The 22052-nt window shown below is 34.0% G+C and overlaps 1 protein-coding gene across 19 annotated transcripts in view; it reads right to left on the bottom strand.

The window, feature by feature from the left end:
- The window catches only part of NfI (Nuclear factor I), a 77755-nt gene that overhangs the window by 31817 nt on the left and 23886 nt on the right, over window positions 1–22052 (bottom strand). For 11 of the 19 annotated variants that reach the window (XM_073975818.1, XM_073975830.1, XM_073975824.1 and 8 more), the window contains exon 3: window positions 20648–20992. In XM_073975818.1, the coding sequence (XP_073831919.1) occupies window positions 20648–20746 (99 nt within the window). In that variant the 5' untranslated portion in view covers window positions 20747–20992. The remainder of the gene's footprint in view (window positions 1–20647; window positions 20993–22052) is intronic. The other 8 variants (XM_073975826.1, XM_073975834.1, XM_073975828.1 and 5 more) reach the window with 1 other exon arrangement.

Below are 22052 nucleotides of genomic sequence, written 5' to 3'. Positions count from 1 at the left end.
AAAAAAAACTTTTTAAGTTAAACGGTTTTATGTTAAACATACATTGCAATGTTTAAGATAAATGTACTAAAAACCAAAAAATAATAAAATAGATACAGTCTTGGGAATTATAAACATATGCATAGACTAGACTAAAATAAAACCGTGGGGCACGTCAATTGTCTACAAATTATCGACTTAATGTGCGATAGAAGAATCGTTTAATTCGTCGTTAGGCAGTTGGCCCGCAGACGGTGAGGAAATTACTTACTATTTCTTGCTCATGGAAATTCCAATAGTTATACACTCCATGTAAATAAAAGAGATGTTTCAACTAGTTTATCGTTGGACATTCACACTGCTGCCTGGCGAGGAAGCGTTTCACTGCTCGTAGTTTGTCTTTAATCGACAAAGTACTACTCGCTCACCACTATGAAACCCTAAAACTCGCTTACAATCGAGCTTGCTAGCTTGCTTCCACATTTTAGCCCTACTTATCACACGTCCATCGTTGTCGGCTGAACAACTGCCTAATTATAGTGTAACATTACAAAACAAACATTTTAATCAACGATTGTAGACAATTGACGTGCCCCACGGTTTTATTTTAGTCTAGTCTATGTATATGTTTATAATTCCCACGACCGTATCTATTTTATTATTTTTTGGTTTTTAGTACATTTATCTTAAACATTGCAATGTATGTTTGACATAAAACCGTTTAACTTAAAAAGTTTTTTTACCTATTTTTATATTCTATACTATCTATTCAAAAAAAAACCGAGAACAAAGTTGAGAGCATTTACCAAACAAGAGAGAAAATACGAAAGTAAATAATGGGAATGTAAGGAAAAATAGGAAAGTGATTTTGCATCTCATGAAAATATTACATATTTTTTAAAAAATAGTGGCTTTCGGATGGATATAACAAACTGCACATTAGGGTTATAACTTTTTTGCAATATTTGCAAATATCAAAAATACCACCGCATACCCGTGTAGAGCATGAAAAACTACTATAAAATACAGTGTCATTTTTTCTCTATCGCGAAAAAAGTTTCCACACCAAATGCATTGAAGTTGAGTAATGCATTATTTAATTTTATTTGTTATAATTACATGTACGCTTTTCGTAATAACTTATTAATAGCTTTAATCTAATTTAAAATCAATATCAAACCATTCTGGACCAATTTGTTATGAAATCGCGATATTTCAGAGCATTTAATGCACCTTTGACAATATTGCAATTTTTTCTTTGTAATCTCGCGAATTTTATGTTTATATTTATTTTACCTATCGGACAGGAGAATATGTGGTCATTTGCAACGAATTCGCGAAAGTTACAGACTGTTTTTAATGACTTTGCCTATGAGTATCGTATTTGTTTTCTATAAATATTTAGTTAAACAAAACAAATTTAAAATTTTAATTAAATAGAAAAAATATCAAAAGGGCTTTAGTTATCGCAATCACTGAATCGATCTAAAAAAACGCGTTTTCGTGATTTTTTTGGTTATAGCCCTACTTCACATGTATCTTATGTGAGGTACCTGTACATGTAAATATGTAAACATTTTTGAAATATTTTTTTCTGTGTAACGTTCACTGCATTCATGAAACTTCTCTATCAAATGAGGCGCTCAGCGCCTCAAAAAAATCGAAGTGGCTATATAGAACTAACCGGAACCTTTTGAAATAAATATTAAAAAACTCCATATTGCATTGTTTTAGCAGGTAGTATAGTCTAGTGTTCTACAACGCAATATGGAGTTTTTTAGTATGTATTTAAAGAGGTTCTGATTAAATCTTTATGAACAGTTTGATTTTTTTACATGTGGGTTAGGCCGTTTTGGCGCTGAGCGCCTCAAATATTGTCCACATTGGGATGGTTTTAGCTCAAAGGGAAAAAAATCAATGTCGGGGTTTTAAGGCTGCACCCCTTTAAATGTTTAGTTGCCAAAGCTTGAGCAGAATCGGAATATGTTAACACGTGACACTGGGGCCTTAAAGTTTCCATAGTAATGTGTATGGGGCCAATGGGTGTATTTTTCCGAAAATTGCTCTAAAGGCCACATTATTGCCCAATCGAAAAGAAATTTTTACCAGTTCATTTCTGTGGCTAAAAAAGTAATCCTACAAAAAAATTGTGATTTTCGGTATTTTGAGAATTTCAGCTAAATTTGTAAACCGAATTAGCTGTAATTTTACATTTAGGATTCTTAGTGGTTAAAGCATTTCTTCGTCAAAAATTGTGAACCTAGGTCCATGATTTGGAATAGCCCCCATATATATGGTTATACCTAACTTCAGGTGGATGCCATCGTGGTCTTCCGTTCGATTCCCAGGCCAGGCAACATCAAATTTTCAACGATGGCAAAATAGCCCTCAGTGTAATTTCCTGAGTATTTAAGCTATTTTAAACTTCTCCACAAGTGATGTCTTAAGACACGCCGTTCGGACTCGGCGATAAACAGTATGCCCCATATCATTGAGCTAATTTGAATCGGGGTGCACTTATTAATATGAGAGAAGTCTACCTTTTCCGTTCTGGGATGTTGTGAAACAATTATATATTACTAGGAGACCCGGCGAACTTCGTCTCGCAGTTTGTTAGGTACAGAACTTGATGGCTTTGATTCAAACCTATAATACTATTATTGCTATCACCTTGTTTAGTGGCAAATATCTCTTTGTTTTGAACTGTTTAGGATGATCTTTGAAGCAGATGACATTAGATAATTGTACTTTCGACAATTGTCAGTTTGATGAAGAGAGAAGTTACTGAGAGCCAAAGTGTTTCTGTTTTCTTCGACTCTCTCTCCTATAAACTGACAATAGCTGCGAGAAAATTAGCAACTGTAAATCGGGACAAAGATATATTTTTTTAAGCAAACAACACATTTTGCGATTTAAATAAAAATATTCGGCAGCATAGTTGAAGCAAAATAATATCATAACGCCCCTATCGTTTCATAATCGATGGTTTTCTACAATTCTTGTTTTCACCACTGAACACGATATTTCACTCAATTGAATTCGTAGGAAGGAATGCGATCGTAGGAATTTGAATTTAATGCTGAATTGAATTTAGTGCTTATTTAAATTTGCGTTTTAATCAATTAACCTATTTTGAGCAGAAAGATCCTATCGTTATCAGGTAACCACCTTCGTCAGGGTTTTTTTTTCTGACTTCTCTGTTTAACGTGATCTCCCGAATTCTGCTTGCATTGCAAGTTCGGAATTAGATGCAATGGCTCTGGTAACACGGACAAATGCTGTAATTGAATTTTGACTGAGACTGTACTATCCAGTACTTGGTACATTGATCCTTGTTAGCAGAGCTATTCTATTAGTTGCCGTTTTCTGTGTGTTTCGGATGCTTGAAGTCTTGTCACACTAACACGTGATTGTTGTCGATTACTTGGTCACCCTATATTTAATTTCGACGTAAATAACATAGTCACATTAATATCACAAACTTATTAACGTTTAATAAGTATTTACCTACTTATGTCGGCCGATAATGAATATTTGTCAGAAAATTCGACCAAAACAATCTCCAGTACCTCCGACTACTTGTTTTTTTTTCTTTCCAATTTTGAATATCATCCTTTTTCGATGTACATACATACAGTGTATCAACAGTACCAGTGTACATATGTATGTATTTGGTCATTTGTAATTGCCTTCCAGCTCTGCGGAAACTAAACTGATTGAATTCATACACCTTTTCAGTGCGGATATAACTTTTTAGTATCATGACAGGATCTGAACAGTATCAATATATATCTGGTACAGCGTAAATTTTATACCGCATAAATCGGAAGTTGATCTTTCGAAGATGTTTTTAGTTACAGTCTAAAAGTATACATAGATGGCACAACCTCACTTCCAATGAAATTACCTCGGAGCTCTTGATTTTTCAAATAACCCACCAACTTTGTGGATTTGTACTTATTTCCTCAAAACTGTGGAAGCCACTTTCGGCGTTATCATCTTCATCTTTTCAATCGGCATCTGACCGAAACCACTACTAATCTTTACAAACTCTAAACTAAGCCCTCTCCTTTTAACCATTTTCGCTGTTAATTTCCTAAAAAGACGCTTGAAAATAAATGCGAACGAACGATTGTGAATACAAAATTCTATACAACTTTCAAAAATTGACAAAACATAGGCGTACGAAAAACTGTCCAAATAAGTGTCAAGGTATACTCCAACGCGAATCTCGATAGAAATTTGTGGAAAAATTAACTTTCATGAAAAAATATTTTTGCAAATTTTTCGCAAATTTTCGCGATTTTTTTATGTTTTATCCTTTTCTGCCATGAGACCATTCCGAATTGGTGCGAATTGTCAAAATCAGTTCAGCCGTTCTTGAGTTATAAGCGTAGTAACTAACATCATCCTTTTTTATATATATAAGATTATCTGACTTCCGGTATTTTGAAGTCATTATCTACTTTTTTCAATGGCTGCAATTTGGATTCCAAGTACCTAAAAAAAATTCTCCACCGCTAATTGAGTTTTCGTATTCATATATTATGAAGTTTGTCTCTATATTTTCGGTGTAAATTGGTTGTAAATTGGCAGTTATTGTTTCCACTGACCCATCAACTTCTGCACAAATAGGTATTGTGGACATAGACCCACGTGTAACGGTACCTCTTGACTTTAAGTAATGTGAATTCTTCCGACCGAATTAGCTATTATTTGGTATTTGTTGGAAGCTCCAAATAATAGCAAATAATGGTGCTCAAAAAATCATTTCCACCTAATATTGTCAACATGGGATATAGCCCATATAAAACCGCATTGGTATTTGGAAAATGTAATCTACATTTTCTGCCCTAATTATATAAATTCATTCATAATATAGTGGATGGTATACAAAGTTCACCCCGGACGAGCTTAACTCGTTACGAACTTACTGTTCTAGTGGCTAAAAGAATTTTAAAACCACACATTAACCCAAACAACCCAAAGGTTCAAGTTAGGTCCAAGTTTTGTTTATCCCAATAAAGTTAACTCCAGATTTCAGACATTTCGTTGACTTTACCTTACATGTGAGTGCAATTTTGAATTTATTGTTTCGAGTTAATATTTTATTAAAACAACGTGTGTTACATGGTAACTTGCTAACAGCAAATTTTTCACATTGAGTGCTGTAACAAGACCTGTCGAGGATCACGCAGTCATCATCTCCATGGAGGTAAAGATGACGAAAGCATGAACCTCCAGCTCTATTGGAAACTTGTCTCAGAAAGCGGTGACTTAAAAGTGTAACCCTCAGCTGCTCTAACTCTTAAGATTTTCACCAGGATAAAGGAAATAATTAGCTCGGTATAAATGTATACAAACAAAAGTAAAAACAACAACACGGTCATACAAAATATAAAAAAAGAAAGAAATTTGGTTGACCGAGAAAAGTCAATATTTGCAGCTGCAAACGCGAACCGATAGAATATTGTTGGATCTGTGATACTAACCACTTAAAAGACTGTACAAATTACTATAGAAATAAAAATCGGTCAAGAGACACGGGTTACGCGGTAACCGACCGCCATAAAATTGCATATACATATAAGGTTTTGGGATCAAATGGGGAAAAATGTGAGCCTTTCAAACAAAAAAACCCTTTCTTTGGGTCACCCTATTGTACCAGTCTAAAAATATTATTTTTGCATTAATCCATATTTTATTGTCTGTCATAAAATATATGGTTGCAGTAACAATATATTTTTTACGAATATATAATAATTATTTTACTCTTTAAATATGTTTGCCCTAAACATAGTTTCGTACGAATGTACACAGAAAAAAATTTCCGATAAACGGCTTTATCAAATCTTGTATTTTGTAACAACTTTTTGAAAAACAATGAATTAAAGTTATTATATTTTCAATAAATAACTACGTGAACAAAAAAGAACGTCAAAAACTAAAAATGTTTGGGGAAATGTGTGATAAACACGGTTGTAAATATGACAATTCATTTATCGGCAAAAAATCAATTAAAATTTAATTGAATATTTGAATTTTTTTATCAAATCGTTATCAATTTTATTCTGTGTAGGCTTTGTGGTCCCGGTACTGAAGCCATTTGTACCACATCCCCTACTGCTACTCACTCTCCTGTCAATGACCTGTTTAAGTTATTCTTTGCCAGATAGCGCAGTCAATCTGACAAAACTAGTGCAATGTTTTTCTTTTTCGTTACATTTGATTAGACATTGATCAATCAATCATTGACTGACTACTCTGACATTGTCATGTTCATCGAACTTTCCAAAATGCAAAACCTTAAACGTGGTGATGAGTTTTCTATGCAAAAAGTGATCTATGAAATTTAGTTTTTCGTTGCGTTTTAATTTTTTTATTTCTTTGATGGTATTGTCTTGCAATTTGTGAAATTAGTATGCAATTGTTCACCTACTTTGGTGAAATCATGATGGAAAATACGTCTCTCAAAAAAAAGAGAATATGAAGAAAAAGACAAAAAACCACAATAAAATATTTTAAACTAACCAAAAGTCTACCACAAGAGAAAGATTTTTTTGCACTCTTAGTGCGAATTCAAATAAAAGAATACGAAAAACTGACCTACCAAAATGTGTTGTTAGTCAACATATGTTGTCTATACCTCAATGCCCTGAAACGCTTCCTAATTGGTATTCAAAGCGTGTAAATGTGGTGAGTACGCATCAAGAATGAAAACGATTTGAAAATAGAAAAGCATACGTTGTAGATGCAGAAGAACAAAAAACTCGAAGCAATTAAATACAATGGCCTGCAAAAGGCAAGGCTTGGTATAACTACTCATTCTAACTGACATTGGGTCAATGTACCTCAGCTATTTTAATAGAAGTGAAATTTATATGTGTTGCTAGCTAAATCTTCAGAGACACAAATAAGTTTGTAGAATTTGCAACATCAAATCTTGAACATATACTACATACATATTTGTATGTAAATAATCTGCTGAAGTTCTAATTAAATGTTCAACAAATAAAAAAAGATTAAAAAGGTTATTATGAAGAAGAGTGTTCAAAAACAATGTAAATATAATGCCTATACAAAATCATGTTCCAATAGGCTAATAAAATAGGTCTACCTGAGTGGGACCGTAGGAAAGTTTTCTGACAACTAGGGACCTTAAATATCGAATTACAGCTAATTCACTTAGCAAATGTAGCTACAATTCTCAAAGTACCTGACGTCAAAACGTGCTGTAATATCGGCGATATAGCATAGCTTAGATCTATGTCGACAACTTTTTGTGGAATGTTTTTTCACTTGGGACCTTAAATATTAAATTACAGCATATTCGTATTTCCATAAAAATATTTAAATAAAATAAAAGCTTTGGTTTGGTATGTATGGATTTTATCGGAACTGTGTCGGGTCCCTTATTTCCGTTGAAATTGAGAACCTTTGCATACATATGGTAAAAATGTTGGTAGGCAGTTGCAGGGCTTCCCAATAAATAAATTAAAAAAGACAGCATTTGAAAATTAAAATCGGGAGGTACCGTTATTAAAGTGCTGTATCAAAATAAAAGACGCATTTTTGCATATAATTTTTCATAACCGATTATACAAAGTTGTTTATTTATAATGTAATTATATACCTATTATAAATGTGAAGGCTATTGAAAATACTATAAAATATCCAAAAATATTCAAAAAAAAAATAAAAATAAATTCAATTTAATTTTCAACAAGTAAGAAAGTATCAGTCAGCATTGCTGACAAACAAAGACATGTCTAACTCGATTCCAAATTGTCTGAAACTAAGAAGTTTAGAGTTATCTTTCACTATAGCCATTTTAGTTTGTGCCGGCAGGGTTTTTTGGAGGTTTTGGACCATTATTTCAGGAAGTATGGACTCACTCCGGAAAAATTTGTACCGTTGTAAATGGGTCGTACTAAAAATGAATCAAGGCAATCGGAGAGTGCAGTTTAACACTTTTTTCCGAATTTAGTGTGACAGATTCACGAAGGAGTGGACCGATATAGTCCACATTACAGGCTGATACATGTCTGCATGAAGTAGTACAACGTGTAAAGTTTGGATCAATCAGAAACTCCCTGTGAGAGTTATCTTGCGGATTTGGCATTTTGGTTGTCGTCAGGGTTTCTTAGAGCTTTTAGATCATCATCTCAGGCAGTATGGACTTGCGCCCCAAAAAATGTATACCCTTGCAAAGGGGACCGCAAGGACAACGTGTTGAAACAAATGTCAAAACAATATGAGAGCTGCTCTTAAACTTCACTTTTTTTCTGAACTTTGTGTAGGAGGTACCCGAAGGATTGGACCGATATGGTTCATATTTGAACTTAACCTATATCTGGTAGGAATAATGCGATGAGCAGAGTTTGGACCAAATCGATGACACCCTTCGAGAGTTATGGTATACACCATTTTACAGAAAGAATTTGAACTTTTGTGGGGCAGGTACCCGATGGAGTGGATCAATATGGACCATCTTTGAACTTAAACTAAATTTAGGCAAAATATTGCGATACCAGACAGACAGACGGACATGGCTAAATCGACTCCAAATTGTCTGAAACAAATTTCATCTAAATATACTTGGGGTCTAAAACCGTTAGCATAAAGGCTGAGGGTATTATGAAATGAATGTTGGTCCCATCAGAGTTTTTACATCCTGAACCATAGTATGGAGTGTATATTATCCTTGTTCTTCCGTTTTTAACGCGACTCTATAAAGTATATATTTTCTTGATCAAGTTAAAATTCTGTGTCGATCTATGTATGCCCGTCTGCCTGTGGTAATCCCCCAAAGTTGAGATAGGACGGATTTTGGAAATGTGTCTTTTGTCTGCAGGCAGGTTAAGTTCGAAGATGGGCCAGGTTTTTTATAGCCCCCATATAACGCTACCGCTCGACATATTTTGACGTTTTGCCATTTGACATTTTTAGACCGAATTGCTTATAACTTGGCATTTAGGGTCAAATAACGGTTCTAAAAAATGTGGAAATAGGTCCATGTTTTGGTATAGCCCCCATATAACGGTACCATTCGATTTCATGTATTTTGACATTTTAGCTACATTTGCAGACCGAATAAGCTGCAATTTGGCATTGAGGGTTCTTAATGGTCAGAAAACATCTCCACTACAAATTTTGGACATATACCCATGTTTTGGTACCACCGATAACACCGATACCACCCGATTTCAGTTGGATTTTAGTGTTCAAAATAGTCTAAAAAACGCTTTTTCGCCAAAAAATGATAGAAATATGTAGATCTACGTTTTGGTATAACCCCAATATAACGCACAGTGGTTCCATTCATTGGCCAAAAATAACGATTTATGCATGTCCGTCCGTCCCCAACTTACAGGTCGCATTTATTGCCCGATTCAACTAAAATCTATATCACTTTTTATCCATAGGAAGAATGCTAATGCTTTTCGTGAAAATCGGTTTAGATTTGGATATAGCACTCATATATATTTTGAGTTCGTATTGTGGAATTTTAGTTAGCTGTATGTTTTTTTAGTGTATTTTGTAATGCAATTTCGACCATATATTTAAATTTGGCGTACGGTTTTGGTCATGATGCCCACCGGTGCCCTCCTCGGGAATATTTTTTTAATATAGGTCATGGGTTTAAGATTATCCACTTTTAATATGAACTACCATCTAGTGGTAGACTTTAAATGGTGGGCCGCAAGAGTAAGATATACGTGACCGGTACGTTTCTTTCAGGAAGAACGCTATAATATCTATAGTAAAAATATTACCAATTTGCAGAAAAAAACGTATTTTTATTTAACCCGCTAAATTGGTTGGTTTTTACGTTTTTTTGGAGATCGTTTTCCCATGTCTATTTTTGCATCGGCCTAAAACTATTCGTACCGTGTACCCCTTCCAGAGGGGAAAAAGTGCAGAATGCTACGCTTATGGCTTCTTAAAACAATCTTCTCAGCAGCACTAAGGGGTAACCAGCGCATTAGCTTGATATTTACACTGGAAATATTTTGGCCACTTTCTCCATATAAGTGAATCCACTGTGCGTTCTGTAAGGGTCCCACACAGTTTGACATACAATACCTGGCACCCTTTGCTTGTCCTGATGGCGTTATTCTTGTTTAAGATACTCGATCACACGAAATCTTATTAACAACTAGCAGACCCAGGTCCGCGTTGTTGGGCCGTCGTAATGAGTTTTAATGACAACTTTTTATGGACTTTATGCTTGACAATTCAAAAGTAGGTATTTTCTACTTCACTTCTTCGGTACATTGTCAAACCGAGGAGGATTTTAAATTTATCAACAGATTTTGTCTGTAAAAAAGTGGGCGTGGTCCGGTAATTTGGCTCCAAATATGTACCAAGGGTTCACACAACCCCATTGCCTCCCAAAATTTATGCTGAACCGATGTAATCATAAGTTTAGCTTATACATACAGCGTTTAAAAGAAAGGCGTGGGGAAGGTACTCCTCCGTATATCATAAAATATACATAACAACGGCAAACATTGAGCTTTTGCTGCATATTTGATGGAAATAGGTTCAGTAGTTTTCGAGATATAACCTGCTTAAAACACAGGCGTGGTCGGTTCTTTAAACCCCAAAGAAGTAACTAAATTGTAGATTAATCAATAAAGTTTTAAGCGTATTTTTTTGCAAATATAGGGTTTTTTAAATATGGCATAGGAGAAGTACCCCGCTACCTCTGGAATTCAATAAAATATATAGCCTGATTTCGGGGGCCATCCCTGTACATTCCGCGACAATTTCAGGAAATCGGTTCAGTATTTTTTGCAGAAAAAATTAAAATAGAAAATTGAAAAAAGTGGGCGAGGTAAAATTTTCTTTCTAAAAACCTAAGTTGGGTCATGAAGGCATTTGATTTTTATTCATAAAGATATGGCATTTTTTAAATATTGCAAAGGGAAGTACCCCTCCCCCTTCGAAATTCAAGAAAATATGCACCCTATTTTCACCGGTGGTCATCCCTGTACATCCCCGAAAATTTCAAGAAAATAGGATCAGTTTCAGCAGTTCTGTAGATGTAACATATTTTAAAAAGTGGGCGTGGTCAAGTCTTTCGGGCCTTGTCTCGCAAAATTCCAAACCGAGGCATTCGTAATTATTGTAAATCTAGCATTTTTGAAGAAATAGGCTTTGGGGGAAGTACCCCTCCCCCTCCGAAATTCAACAAAATTTGTAGCCCATTTTAACCGGGGCCATCTCTGTACATTCCCTGACAATTTCAGAAAAATCGGTTCAGTAGTTTTTGTAGAAAAGATAAAATTGAAAATTAAAAAGGTGGGCGTAACAGTGGGTGTGGTCAAATTTTGCATAAAAACTTAAGTCTTGTTATGGCGAACATTTCACAAAAAGAATTATCCAAATCGGTCCAGCCGTTTTCCACTGATGTCATTACAAACGAACGGCATTTAAAGAAGGGGGCTTTGGTGGCATGTATGCGACAAACTCGTGTGTTTCTTGTTTTGTTGTTGTTAACCAACTTAGCTGGCGAAGAAGAAAAGAAGAAATGATATGATTTATATTTTTTTCTTTCTTCAGTGTTTTCGTTGCCTTTGTAGAGTCAAGACGGTAAAGTGAGTGAATAAATCAGTGTTTTTTTGTTTTCTTAGAGAAAGTGTGCTTTTTAGGAAATTAAATGCCCAATACGCGTTCAACTACGTTTCTATATATTTTTCTTTTTTAAAAGTGTGACTATTTACTAATTATTTCAATCAGTTTTTCTTTTATTAAAGTGTGTTATGTATTTCTTTGGAATTTTGTATGTACCACAACATTTCTGTGTATACTATAGAGATAGCCAGTGAGTTCTTACTGAGAGCAAGTGAGCACACATTTTAAAGTGTTTTACATTGAATTTTACGCTCCCATGATCTCAGTAAGCGCCCACTGGTGCATGTGTTTGTTTTTTTTGGGCCTTTTGGGTTTGTATTTTTTTGCACCCAAACATATAAAATGTTTGCACCCAAATATAAAATTGTTTCCACCCAAATATATCTTTGTTTGCACCCAAACATAAATATCTTTGCGCCCAAACATATATATGTTTGCACCCAAACATATATTTGTTTGAGACTGTTGCAGACATATATATGTTTGCTGCAAAATAGGTTTGGGACATATGTTAGAGAGGCCGTTATTTTGCGTGTGAAACCGGAGGTACCTCCAAAAAATTTAGATTTTGTGTGCAAATATCTTTAGAACTCTTAAAGATACAATCTCCAAATTTTGTATGTGTGACGGAATTTGATGTAGAAATAAATTTACCAAATTATAGGAATTCAAATCGTTTCAGATTTGGATATAGCTCCCATATACATATATTTTCGGCTGATTTCAATATTTTATGCACCAGACACGCTATTTATGTCCAATTTCAATAAAATGGAATGTGTGACGGAATTTGGTTTAGAAATAAATGTGCCAAATTATATCGAAATCGGTTCAGATTTGGATGTAGCTTCTATATGTATTTTCGGGAGATTTTCCTGTATTTTATGCACCAAACACGCTATGCATGTCCAATTTTCATGAAATTTGGAATGTGTGACGGAATTTGGTCTAGACATAAATGTGCCAAATTATATCGATCGGTTCAGATTTGAATAAGGAAAGGAAAATGTGCCAAATTATATCGAGATCGCATCATATCGGAATATGGCTCTCATATATATGTATTTTCGGTCGATTTCATGTTTTTGATACGTATGTCCAATTTCAATGAATTTTTGAAGAGACTTAGAATTCAGTAGAAGTCATCATTATACACAAGTACTTATAGTTGGGAAGGAATTGGCCTATCTTTGAGAGACTACTGATAAAAATAATTCCCATGTATAAAATAAATTACAACTATTCTCAAACTTAAGGTTCTCAGACCTGACTCTATTCTTAATTGAATTCACTCAGTTAGATCTACATATATCCAATCTGTAGAAAGATAAATTAATAGGCTTAAAGGACATAACCTACGTAGGAAAGGCTTTAGGAGGAGTGTTACATCCTGAAACATATAAAAATACCATAGTAGCTCCATAACAGCCCTGAATAGGTGGAGAACGCCTTCATATCTCCTATATTTATATGTTAAAATATTAAACAAATTAATATACTTAAAGCATTCCATTATATTTTATCTTAGTCGGGGTAGCAGTGCGCAACGGGTTCAGCTAGTTGTTATTTATAAAGATTTAGAAAGTACGAAAAATACTTTAGGTGACCAAGGATAAAGAAAATCTGGGTAAACATCTTAAAAAAGGACTCTGAGCTATATCTCGAAAACAAGATTTGATAGGGAAAAACTGCTTCCGGATTTGAAAATAACTCGTCAATTTGAGTTGAAATACAAAAAGAAATTAGGATGAAACAAAAGTTGTGTTGACCAGTGTTGTCGATTAATCGATTAATGCCTTAATGCCTAGAGTTGGCAAAAACTCGATGATTTATTGATTATTTTTTAAAAATTCAATATCGAGAGATAGTTTTGTCCATCGGTGTTATCGGATTAAACATTCCTAACCTAAAATCTATAGAAATGAGCAGAAATTATGCGGCTTTTCGGTTTCGTGGATGTGATTTTTCGGAAAAGTAAACTGTATTTTTTTTATTAAATAAAATCAATTGATTTTTTCCTTTATATTTCTGTGAAGTACTTGTGCAAAATGTCAACAAAAGTATAGACATTTCAGCCATTTTTATTTCCAAAATTAATAACGATAACAAATTAATGATAATATCGATTTCCATCATTCGACTTGTCATCTGACCATTCGCCACCGATATTGTCAATGAATATTACATCACAGTGCAATTTGTCCAAAACTTTAATTCACAAGCGCATAAACTGGCTGAATTATAAAAAATTTCGTTAGTTCACATTTGGCAGAAGGTACACAGAAAAAAAATTTATTAAATTTTTGAATAGTGTTCAAAAATTGTTTCCAATGTTCAGATTTTTATATTGTATGAACCTACTTCATAAAGCACTAAATACTCGTTTCTTTTTTGAATGAAACATAAACATGGGATATATGTCTATTCTCTTTTGCAAAATAGGAACCAATTCATTCATTTCAAAATAATCTTCTTTAAAGCAAGAAAAAGTTACATATATTCAAAACTCTGTTTACTTTTTAATTTATTTTTTCTATACAAACTTTGTTTTTTACATTGTTTTGAAATTTGTTTTTATTTTGAAATTTGTTTTTTTTTTATTTAATTTTGTAATTATTGTTCTTTAAACGTTTCTCTTCTAATTGATTTTTCCTAATGAATTATGTATCTTGTAAATCAGAACAATGTGAACCATATGCACATACATATTGATTCCATCAGCACTAGCTTGAGTTATTAGATGTTGCATTTATTTATGGGATGTTGTGGAACAATGTTTTTTTGTTTTATTTATTTATATTAAAGAAATTCAAAAATTGTATATGCGAAATAATGCTATTGATATAGTGAGTGTTTTTCGATAACAAACGAAATCTATACGTGTGGTTTGTTAGTAGAGTTGGGTAATCTAGTTCCTAGTTCCTTGTACTAGTTCCAAAACGTATGAGTAACATCATGAAATGTAACGTGTGGTATTAAGTATACGCAGTTTGTTCAAAGAAAAAATGTGGGCCATTGGAACTGCGAAGTGAACGAGATAGTTCCATATAGTTCCTTTGGCACAACTCTACTTGTTAGTGTGGTAGTGGTGGTTGTTTAGGCTGTTGTGCTTTGTTGACATGGAGTCAATGTGCGTGTAGATACGACGGAGGGGAGGAAAGACAAAAACAGTAGAAGCAAAACCACAACATCTTTATAGATAAAGCACAAAACCCGGTTTTTGCCAGAAAAAAAAATAATAATGGTGAATGTAGGGGAAACTAGACAATTTATTTTTGTATTTTAGAAAAGCATTAATACTTTTGCAAAAATAGTATTGTGTATATGAATATGAATAAAAAAATTTGTCCATTCAAATTATGGACAATAAAAAAATTATGAACGGAATTAGTAAAAAATACATACTTTTGTTTTTTCTGTGTATGTCCTTGCGATCTGAGGATCTGCAGTGGAAAGATTCACTATGGTATTTAAGAATGCAGTAACTGCTGCTACGGCAGCCCCGTCAAACCCTTCAAACTATCAAAATAATCGCAACACATCATCATTTCCCTTGGGCATTCATTGGCTTATAACGGAGAAAAGAAATGCTTAAAGACAGTGGCAACAACACAGATCCCCAGCTCTCAAAAGCAATTTTAAAAACTGCCAAACAAGACTGAATAATGGTTTGAAAGTCTTCGAAGAACGAAACCTTAAGAATTACTTAGATAACTTAGATCCAACTGAAAGATCTGGTTTACAGCTTGTGTTAAGCGACTTAAAATATGCAGGGACCCATTCAACGTAAATCGTCCATTCGTCTTCCTAATGGAAATTGGGCAAAAAATACAAATGAAAAATTGAACACCTTTGCTACGTATCTAGAATCAGTATTTGCTCCAAACAGAAATAAACGAACCGGTGATAGATAATTTTATTACAAACCCAATACCTCTATCAATCAAGGATGTTGAAAGGGTCATAAAGGACCTGAAGGCAAAAAATCTCCAGGAAGTGATAAAATTACTACAAAAAGGCTGGGGTTCCTCAGGGAAGCATATTTGGTTCCATACTTTACGTTATATTTACATCGGATATGCCTACAACAAATTGCACTCTTGGAAATTGGCTAAAGAATTGAGATTAGCGGTAAATGCGGCCAAATGTACCCATACCACATTCACACTTAGAAAAGATCCATGCCCCCCAATTAAAATCTTTAACATGCAAGTACCACAAACAGAACATGTGAGATACCTTGGTATTCACTTAGATCGAAGCCTTACATGGAAATTTCATTTTGAATCAAAATTAGCACAAATGAAGATAAAATGCTCCCAAATTCAGTGGCTTATTGGACAACGATCTAAGCTCGACTTAACATACAAAGTACTTTTATATAAAACAACAATAAAACCAATTTAGTCTTACGGAATCCAACTCTAGGGGACAGCAAGTGCCTGAAATGTAAGTAAATTACAAAGAAGACAATCGAATATTCTTCGTATGCTCCATGGTACATAAGAAACTCAAATTTACATAAAGACCTCAACGTGCCAACAGTTGAAGAAGAAATCAAGAAGTACTGCCAATCCTATAAAGCCACACAACACACACACTCAATTAATCAGGCTCGCCAGCTATTATTATCCGAAGGACACAACCGTCTAAAACGGAGGGATACTCTCAGCATATGAGGAATAAAATATATGAAACGTGCTTACAAAGAGGAGAAATGGGCAGTGGCACATTTCTTCAATAAATATACTTAGTTTAAGATTTTAATACTTATTGTTATTTTCATTCGATGAAGGATTCAATAATAAACATGTAGTTGAAAAAATATCGATAGTTATCGATTTTTTCAAATAAAATATCGAAAATATCTAATGTTGACAATATCGATAGTTTGCTTGATCTAGTTCATACCAACATAATCTTCTATTTTGTTTTTCCTTCAGGTAAGAAGTCTAAATAGTTCTGAATTTTATGTATAATTTTGGAATTTGTTAACAGCAATTACATTTTGTGCGTATTTTGAAAATATCAGCGATTAAAAAACTGAACACTGCATTATCTTGCAGTTCTAAATTTTCAAAGTTACCATATCATTTTTAAGTATTCGATTTTGGACTTAAACAAATTATTAGTGTACGCAATGTTGAATTCATTTTCCGGTATTGTTTGCATGAAAATTTACTTGCAGGAAATGCAAGGTGGCGTTTTAAGGAAACAATACCATATCCACAAGATATAAAAATATTTCTTTAGTTTTTTTCAAAATAGTCTGGCTTAATCCCATTGTTGTTGTTTTATTATTTTAAAACACATAATTTATTAGTGGAAAAAGGTTTGGCATTGTTCGCCAAGGGGTAAGGCAGGGAAGACTAGTTTCGATCCACGCCAGTGGATCTCATCAGTTCTCTTGTTTCTTGTTTGTGGATATTCTCCACCGAAGTTATTTTTCAATAACTTCTTCAACAAGAAACTTTGTATACCCAAACATCAATCGTCAACTCGAAGTATGAAGGTGAACAAAGAAAAAACTTCAATGAGAAGTTTTTCTAGTCTTCCCTGCCTTACCCCTTGGCGAACAATGCCAAACCTCTTTCTACTAATAAGTTAGTTGTTTTAAAATAATAAAACAACATTGGGTTTAAGCCAGACTATTTTGAAAAAACAAAATTGTATTAGCTATCCAAAACAAAAACGACGCCACCAATGTTCGATTTGAGAAACTCTGGCACCGTTTGTATGGTTGGCTGTGACAAGTGTGGCGGCTTGAAAATACTCAATTATTATTTACTTTACAAATATTATTTTTATTTCATCAAGTTGCCTTTGGCTTTGTAATTTTCTATTATCAACTTAGCATTGATTTTCATAATTTATGTATTTTGTGACAAACAAAATAATTTTCATTTTTCTAGTTAGTTCTAATTTGTCTTTTGAAAAATAAACATTAAATTTTTTTATAAAATTAAATTGTTGTGGATTTATTCATTTTTACCCAACAAATTGGTGACCTCCGACAAAAGAACTCAAATAAAGAACTTCTAATGAAAACGGACGCTACAAATGCATCTACAAGCCCATCAAGCTCAACAAATACATCATCAACAATGGAAGTTTCACGAGTAGCTGTGAAAGCTCCTCCATTTTGGCGTTCCGATCCGCGGCTTTGGTTCAAGCAAATAGAATCACAATTTATCATGGCCGGCATTACGCAAGATTCTACAAAATTCCACACCATTGTTGCATCGATTGAAAGCAATATTTTGGAGAAAGTTGCTGATATAATCATCAATCCTCCTGCTGAAAATATGTATGACACGTTAAAAAGCAAACTTATTAGCAGTTTCTCGGATTCAGAGGAGAATCGTCTCAAGAAGCTTTTGACGAACATTGAGCTCGGAGACAAAAAGCCTTCCGAACTATTATCCGAAATGCGGTCATTATCTCAGGGTAAGGTTTCCAACGATATTTTGAAGCAGCTGTGGATGCAACGACTTCCGCCACAGATGAAAGCAATTTTATCCGTTAGTGAAGACAGCCTGGAAAAATTGGCAGCGATGGCCGACAGGATTGCGGATAGTAGCGAATCAGATGTATGTAGCTTCTCTCCATCAAACACTCGCTTAGAAGAAAAAGAGAAGAAATTAGAAGCCCTTTGCACACGGATGGGTTCATTCCGGATGTCAAGAAGCCGTGGTAAGTCATCCTCAAAACATCCACGTTGTGGATTTATTCATTTTTACCCAACACAAGCTACCAACAACATTTTGTTATGTGCATTCGTAGAAATTCAACGACACAGCACTGGGAAAAGGTTTGGTTTGTTTCGCAAACACTTTCGTCGAAGTTGTGTTAGGTTACCAAAGAAAAACTTCTCATTGAAGTTTTTTCTTTGTTCACCTTTATACTTCGAGCTGACGATTGATGTTTGGGTATGAAAAGTTTCTTGTTGAAGAAGTTATTGAAAAATAACTTCGGTGGAGAATATCCACAAACAAGAAACAAGGGAACTGATGAGATCCAGTGGCGTGGATCGAAACTAGTCTCCCCTGCCTTACCCCTTGGCGAACAATGCCAAAACTTTTTCCACTAATAAATTAGTTGTTTTAAAATAATAAAACAACAACAATGGGATTAAGCCAGACTATTTTGAAAAAACAAAATTGTATTAGCTATCCCAATAAAAAACGACGCCCCAATGTTCAATATTTCTTTAGAATATTTTATCTGATCGAATTCCTATTACTAAATCGTCAAACGATTTAAGTTTTGATTTAAAGTCTTCAATGAGAAAAGAAATATTCATTAGAAACAAAAGCGCAGTAGCATTTTAAAGTATCATAAAGTATATTAGAGGAAATCAATTCAGGGGCAGAACCATCTGCGTGCTTAATAGTAGCCTTAAATTACATTAACAAGATTGAACAAATGTTTGCCGAAATCTTTAACTTGGGATTTATTCTTTCCTACGGCATTTTCTATTCCCTCGGGCCGTTTTATAAAACAGTTTCTCCCAAAACTTTCCTCATACTGATATTTTATTGAATTTAGGAAAGTTTTTGTTTTTGTAATTCAATATGCGTTTCTAGCTTAGATAAAAAAGTAATAACAAACATCTAGACATCCAATAAAAATAGAACGGAAAAAACACATCGAAAACTATGCTGGAAAAAGGAAAAAAACAACAACGATAACAAAAGTAAAATCAAAACAAAACCGATTTTATTTGATGGATGAATGGATGGATAGGCATCAGACCAAACAGCCAAAAAGGGGGTCACACTAACACCAATATATTCCTTGACTAGACATACACACACTCCGAGATATACATCGGGGACAAAAAAAGGCAGACTGACTGACAGACATTGACTATACACACACATATACATGAACAAACAAACAAAACAATACCAAAACGTACATTAAATGAAATGAACAAAAAACCATAACGGGGTTTATTAAGGACACTTAGTAAGAAGAATGAACAAACGAACAATGACACACATATACATACAAACATACAGATACAACATAAATGATGAGTGAGAAAGTAAGGGGAGATGGGGGTGTTTTGTTGTCTGTTAGTTAGTGTATGTGTACTATATATGTAAGTAGTAGTATGAGTGCAAGAGAAAATCAAGTGAGAGAGAAACGAACAGGAAACGGAAATAACAAAAATATGAAAAAACCCCAAACAAATACACCAAAAAAGTTTAGTTTTTGTTATTGTTGTTAGAGGCCACACACATGAACCAAATATAAACATCCATACACAAGAAACCAAAGATTGATGAGGGGAACAGAACGAAAGAAAGAAAGAAGGAAGAAGAGGAAAAAAATGTACAACAACATTTAAGGAATAATAACAGTAAAACAACACACAGAGAGATTTGTTAGTAACATTTGTTGTAGTATTAGTAGTATTTGTTGTTGTTGAATTTTGGTAATTACTTAGTTAACGGATACAAGTTGGGTTTCCGAATATTCGTTCGGTTTGTGATTTTTTTCTTAGTTTGGTTTGGCTCTTTTCATTCTTTATGCACTACGTTCACTTCATTACAATAAACGAACGTACTGACAACGAACAGACAACGAGGTGGGGGTAAGACACACAGAAGAGGGAAACCCAATGGAGAAATGGAAATCAATTTGTTAGCTTTGAGCCTGTGGTAGCCTTTGTATGATTTTTTCGTTTTTTTTTTTGTGTTTGGTTTTGGTTAAAAACACAATTTGGCTAAATGGAAATGCTGATCTGATCCTCTTTTTCACAGTTTTATACACTTTTGGTCCAAAGAATATGCGGAATTTCGATGATTTTATGCTTTTTTCGCTTTTTGACGTTGTAAAATGTGAGGATAATGATTGGTTTTTTAGCTTTCGGATGCTGTTAGTTGGTGGTTTTGTGAATTTTTGAGATTGGTTAGCATTTGGCATGGCATGTCATGGCGGGGCAAATTAGTTCTTTTGGGGGAGATAGAAAGTTTTTTTTTGGTTTGTTTTGGTTCGTATTTGCTTAAAAAACTGATACCACGTATAAGTTCAGCACCTGTCCTGAGGATGATGTTTGGAGGTAGGAATTAACGTCCGTCTCGATCATACAGCTACGCAGTGAATCAGGTATAAACATGCCTTGTTAAAAAAGGCTCTTTGAATGTTGCTCGTTGTTGTTGTAGTTGATGTTGTGGTTGTCTTTTGTGGAGTTTTTCTTGTCGTTGCTGTTGTTTGTTAATATTTGTTGTGTGTTTGTTTTTATTATCCTTGGAAGACGTTTAGTTTTAGTTTTTGTTGAGCTTTAGTTTTCATTGCTTGGATGAGGTTGTGGTGCTGCTGCCTTAACAATGTTGTCCAAAATTTTGAAGACATCGGATTTAATCTGCAAAAAGAAAAGAAGATACATTGTTATTGTAAATGTTTAATTATTAACTAAATAAAATGTTGAATATGTTTGTATTCGACTAGAGATACGTTCATAAACGAAAGGAAACTAATTGTTGCATTTTACTTCATTTCAACTCGCGGTGGAGAGTATAACACGTTCAGTCTGGCCGGCCGTTCTTACTTGTTTTACAAGAAACCTTCCAAACTTTTTAGAAGATGTTGTTTTCATCTGAAAGGTCACACCTTGAGCTACTTTCCGATTTTTTGTTGAAAAATATTTCACAGTGTTCTGACAAATGGCCACCTAAGAAAAACTGTTACTACCAAAGCTGTTTGTGGTGCCAACTGTAGCCGGAAAACAAATAAACCGACCAGCATATGTTTTTTGTGGGATCCTTAAGAACTTAATAATCTTGTCCTTAGGCAAAATGGAGTTCAAAAATATGCATTTAAAAAATGGTGAACTGTCAAAGTCAAAATTTCAATTTTAACTAAAAAATTATAGTTTTTTCGCCATAAATCCGTCAACAATTTTTTTAAAGTCTCTGGCATATGAGCTACAGTGGACACAGCTTTCAAAAATGCCATTCCAAGAAAATCGCGTTTAAAACTTCAATCTATATATATAAAATTGAAATTTGTTTGTCTGTTTGTTTGTTTGTGCCTTATAGACTCGAAAACCGCTGAACAGATCTTACTGAAATGTTTAGGGTACATTGCTACATGGCACTATAGGTCAAACAGCCCATTTTACTGGCCAAAAGTTAGATTTCGCACTTTGTATTTTCACTTATTTTGTGTTACTTTCTTGTAAGAAACACTTCAAATATAATAAAAATAAATTTTGTTTTGTTATGAGAAATTATACCGTTACATGGCAGGCTGCCAAATATGTATTATCCAAATATCTTTAAAAACTAGTTAACTAAATATCTTTACCTGTATACGCTCAGGGTGAAACAAAATCGCAATATTAGCATAAGTAACGATTTGATTAGTAAGTATTGGATATCTATTTATCAGAAATGCCCTCCTATCATCATTTATGTGTATAA

This window comes from Musca autumnalis, unplaced genomic scaffold, assembly GCF_047663935.1.
Source record: "Musca autumnalis isolate F117 unplaced genomic scaffold, ASM4766393v1 scaffold_3, whole genome shotgun sequence".
NCBI lineage: Eukaryota > Metazoa > Arthropoda > Insecta > Diptera > Muscidae > Musca > Musca autumnalis.
This window is presented reverse-complemented; position numbering and strand designations above follow the sequence as displayed.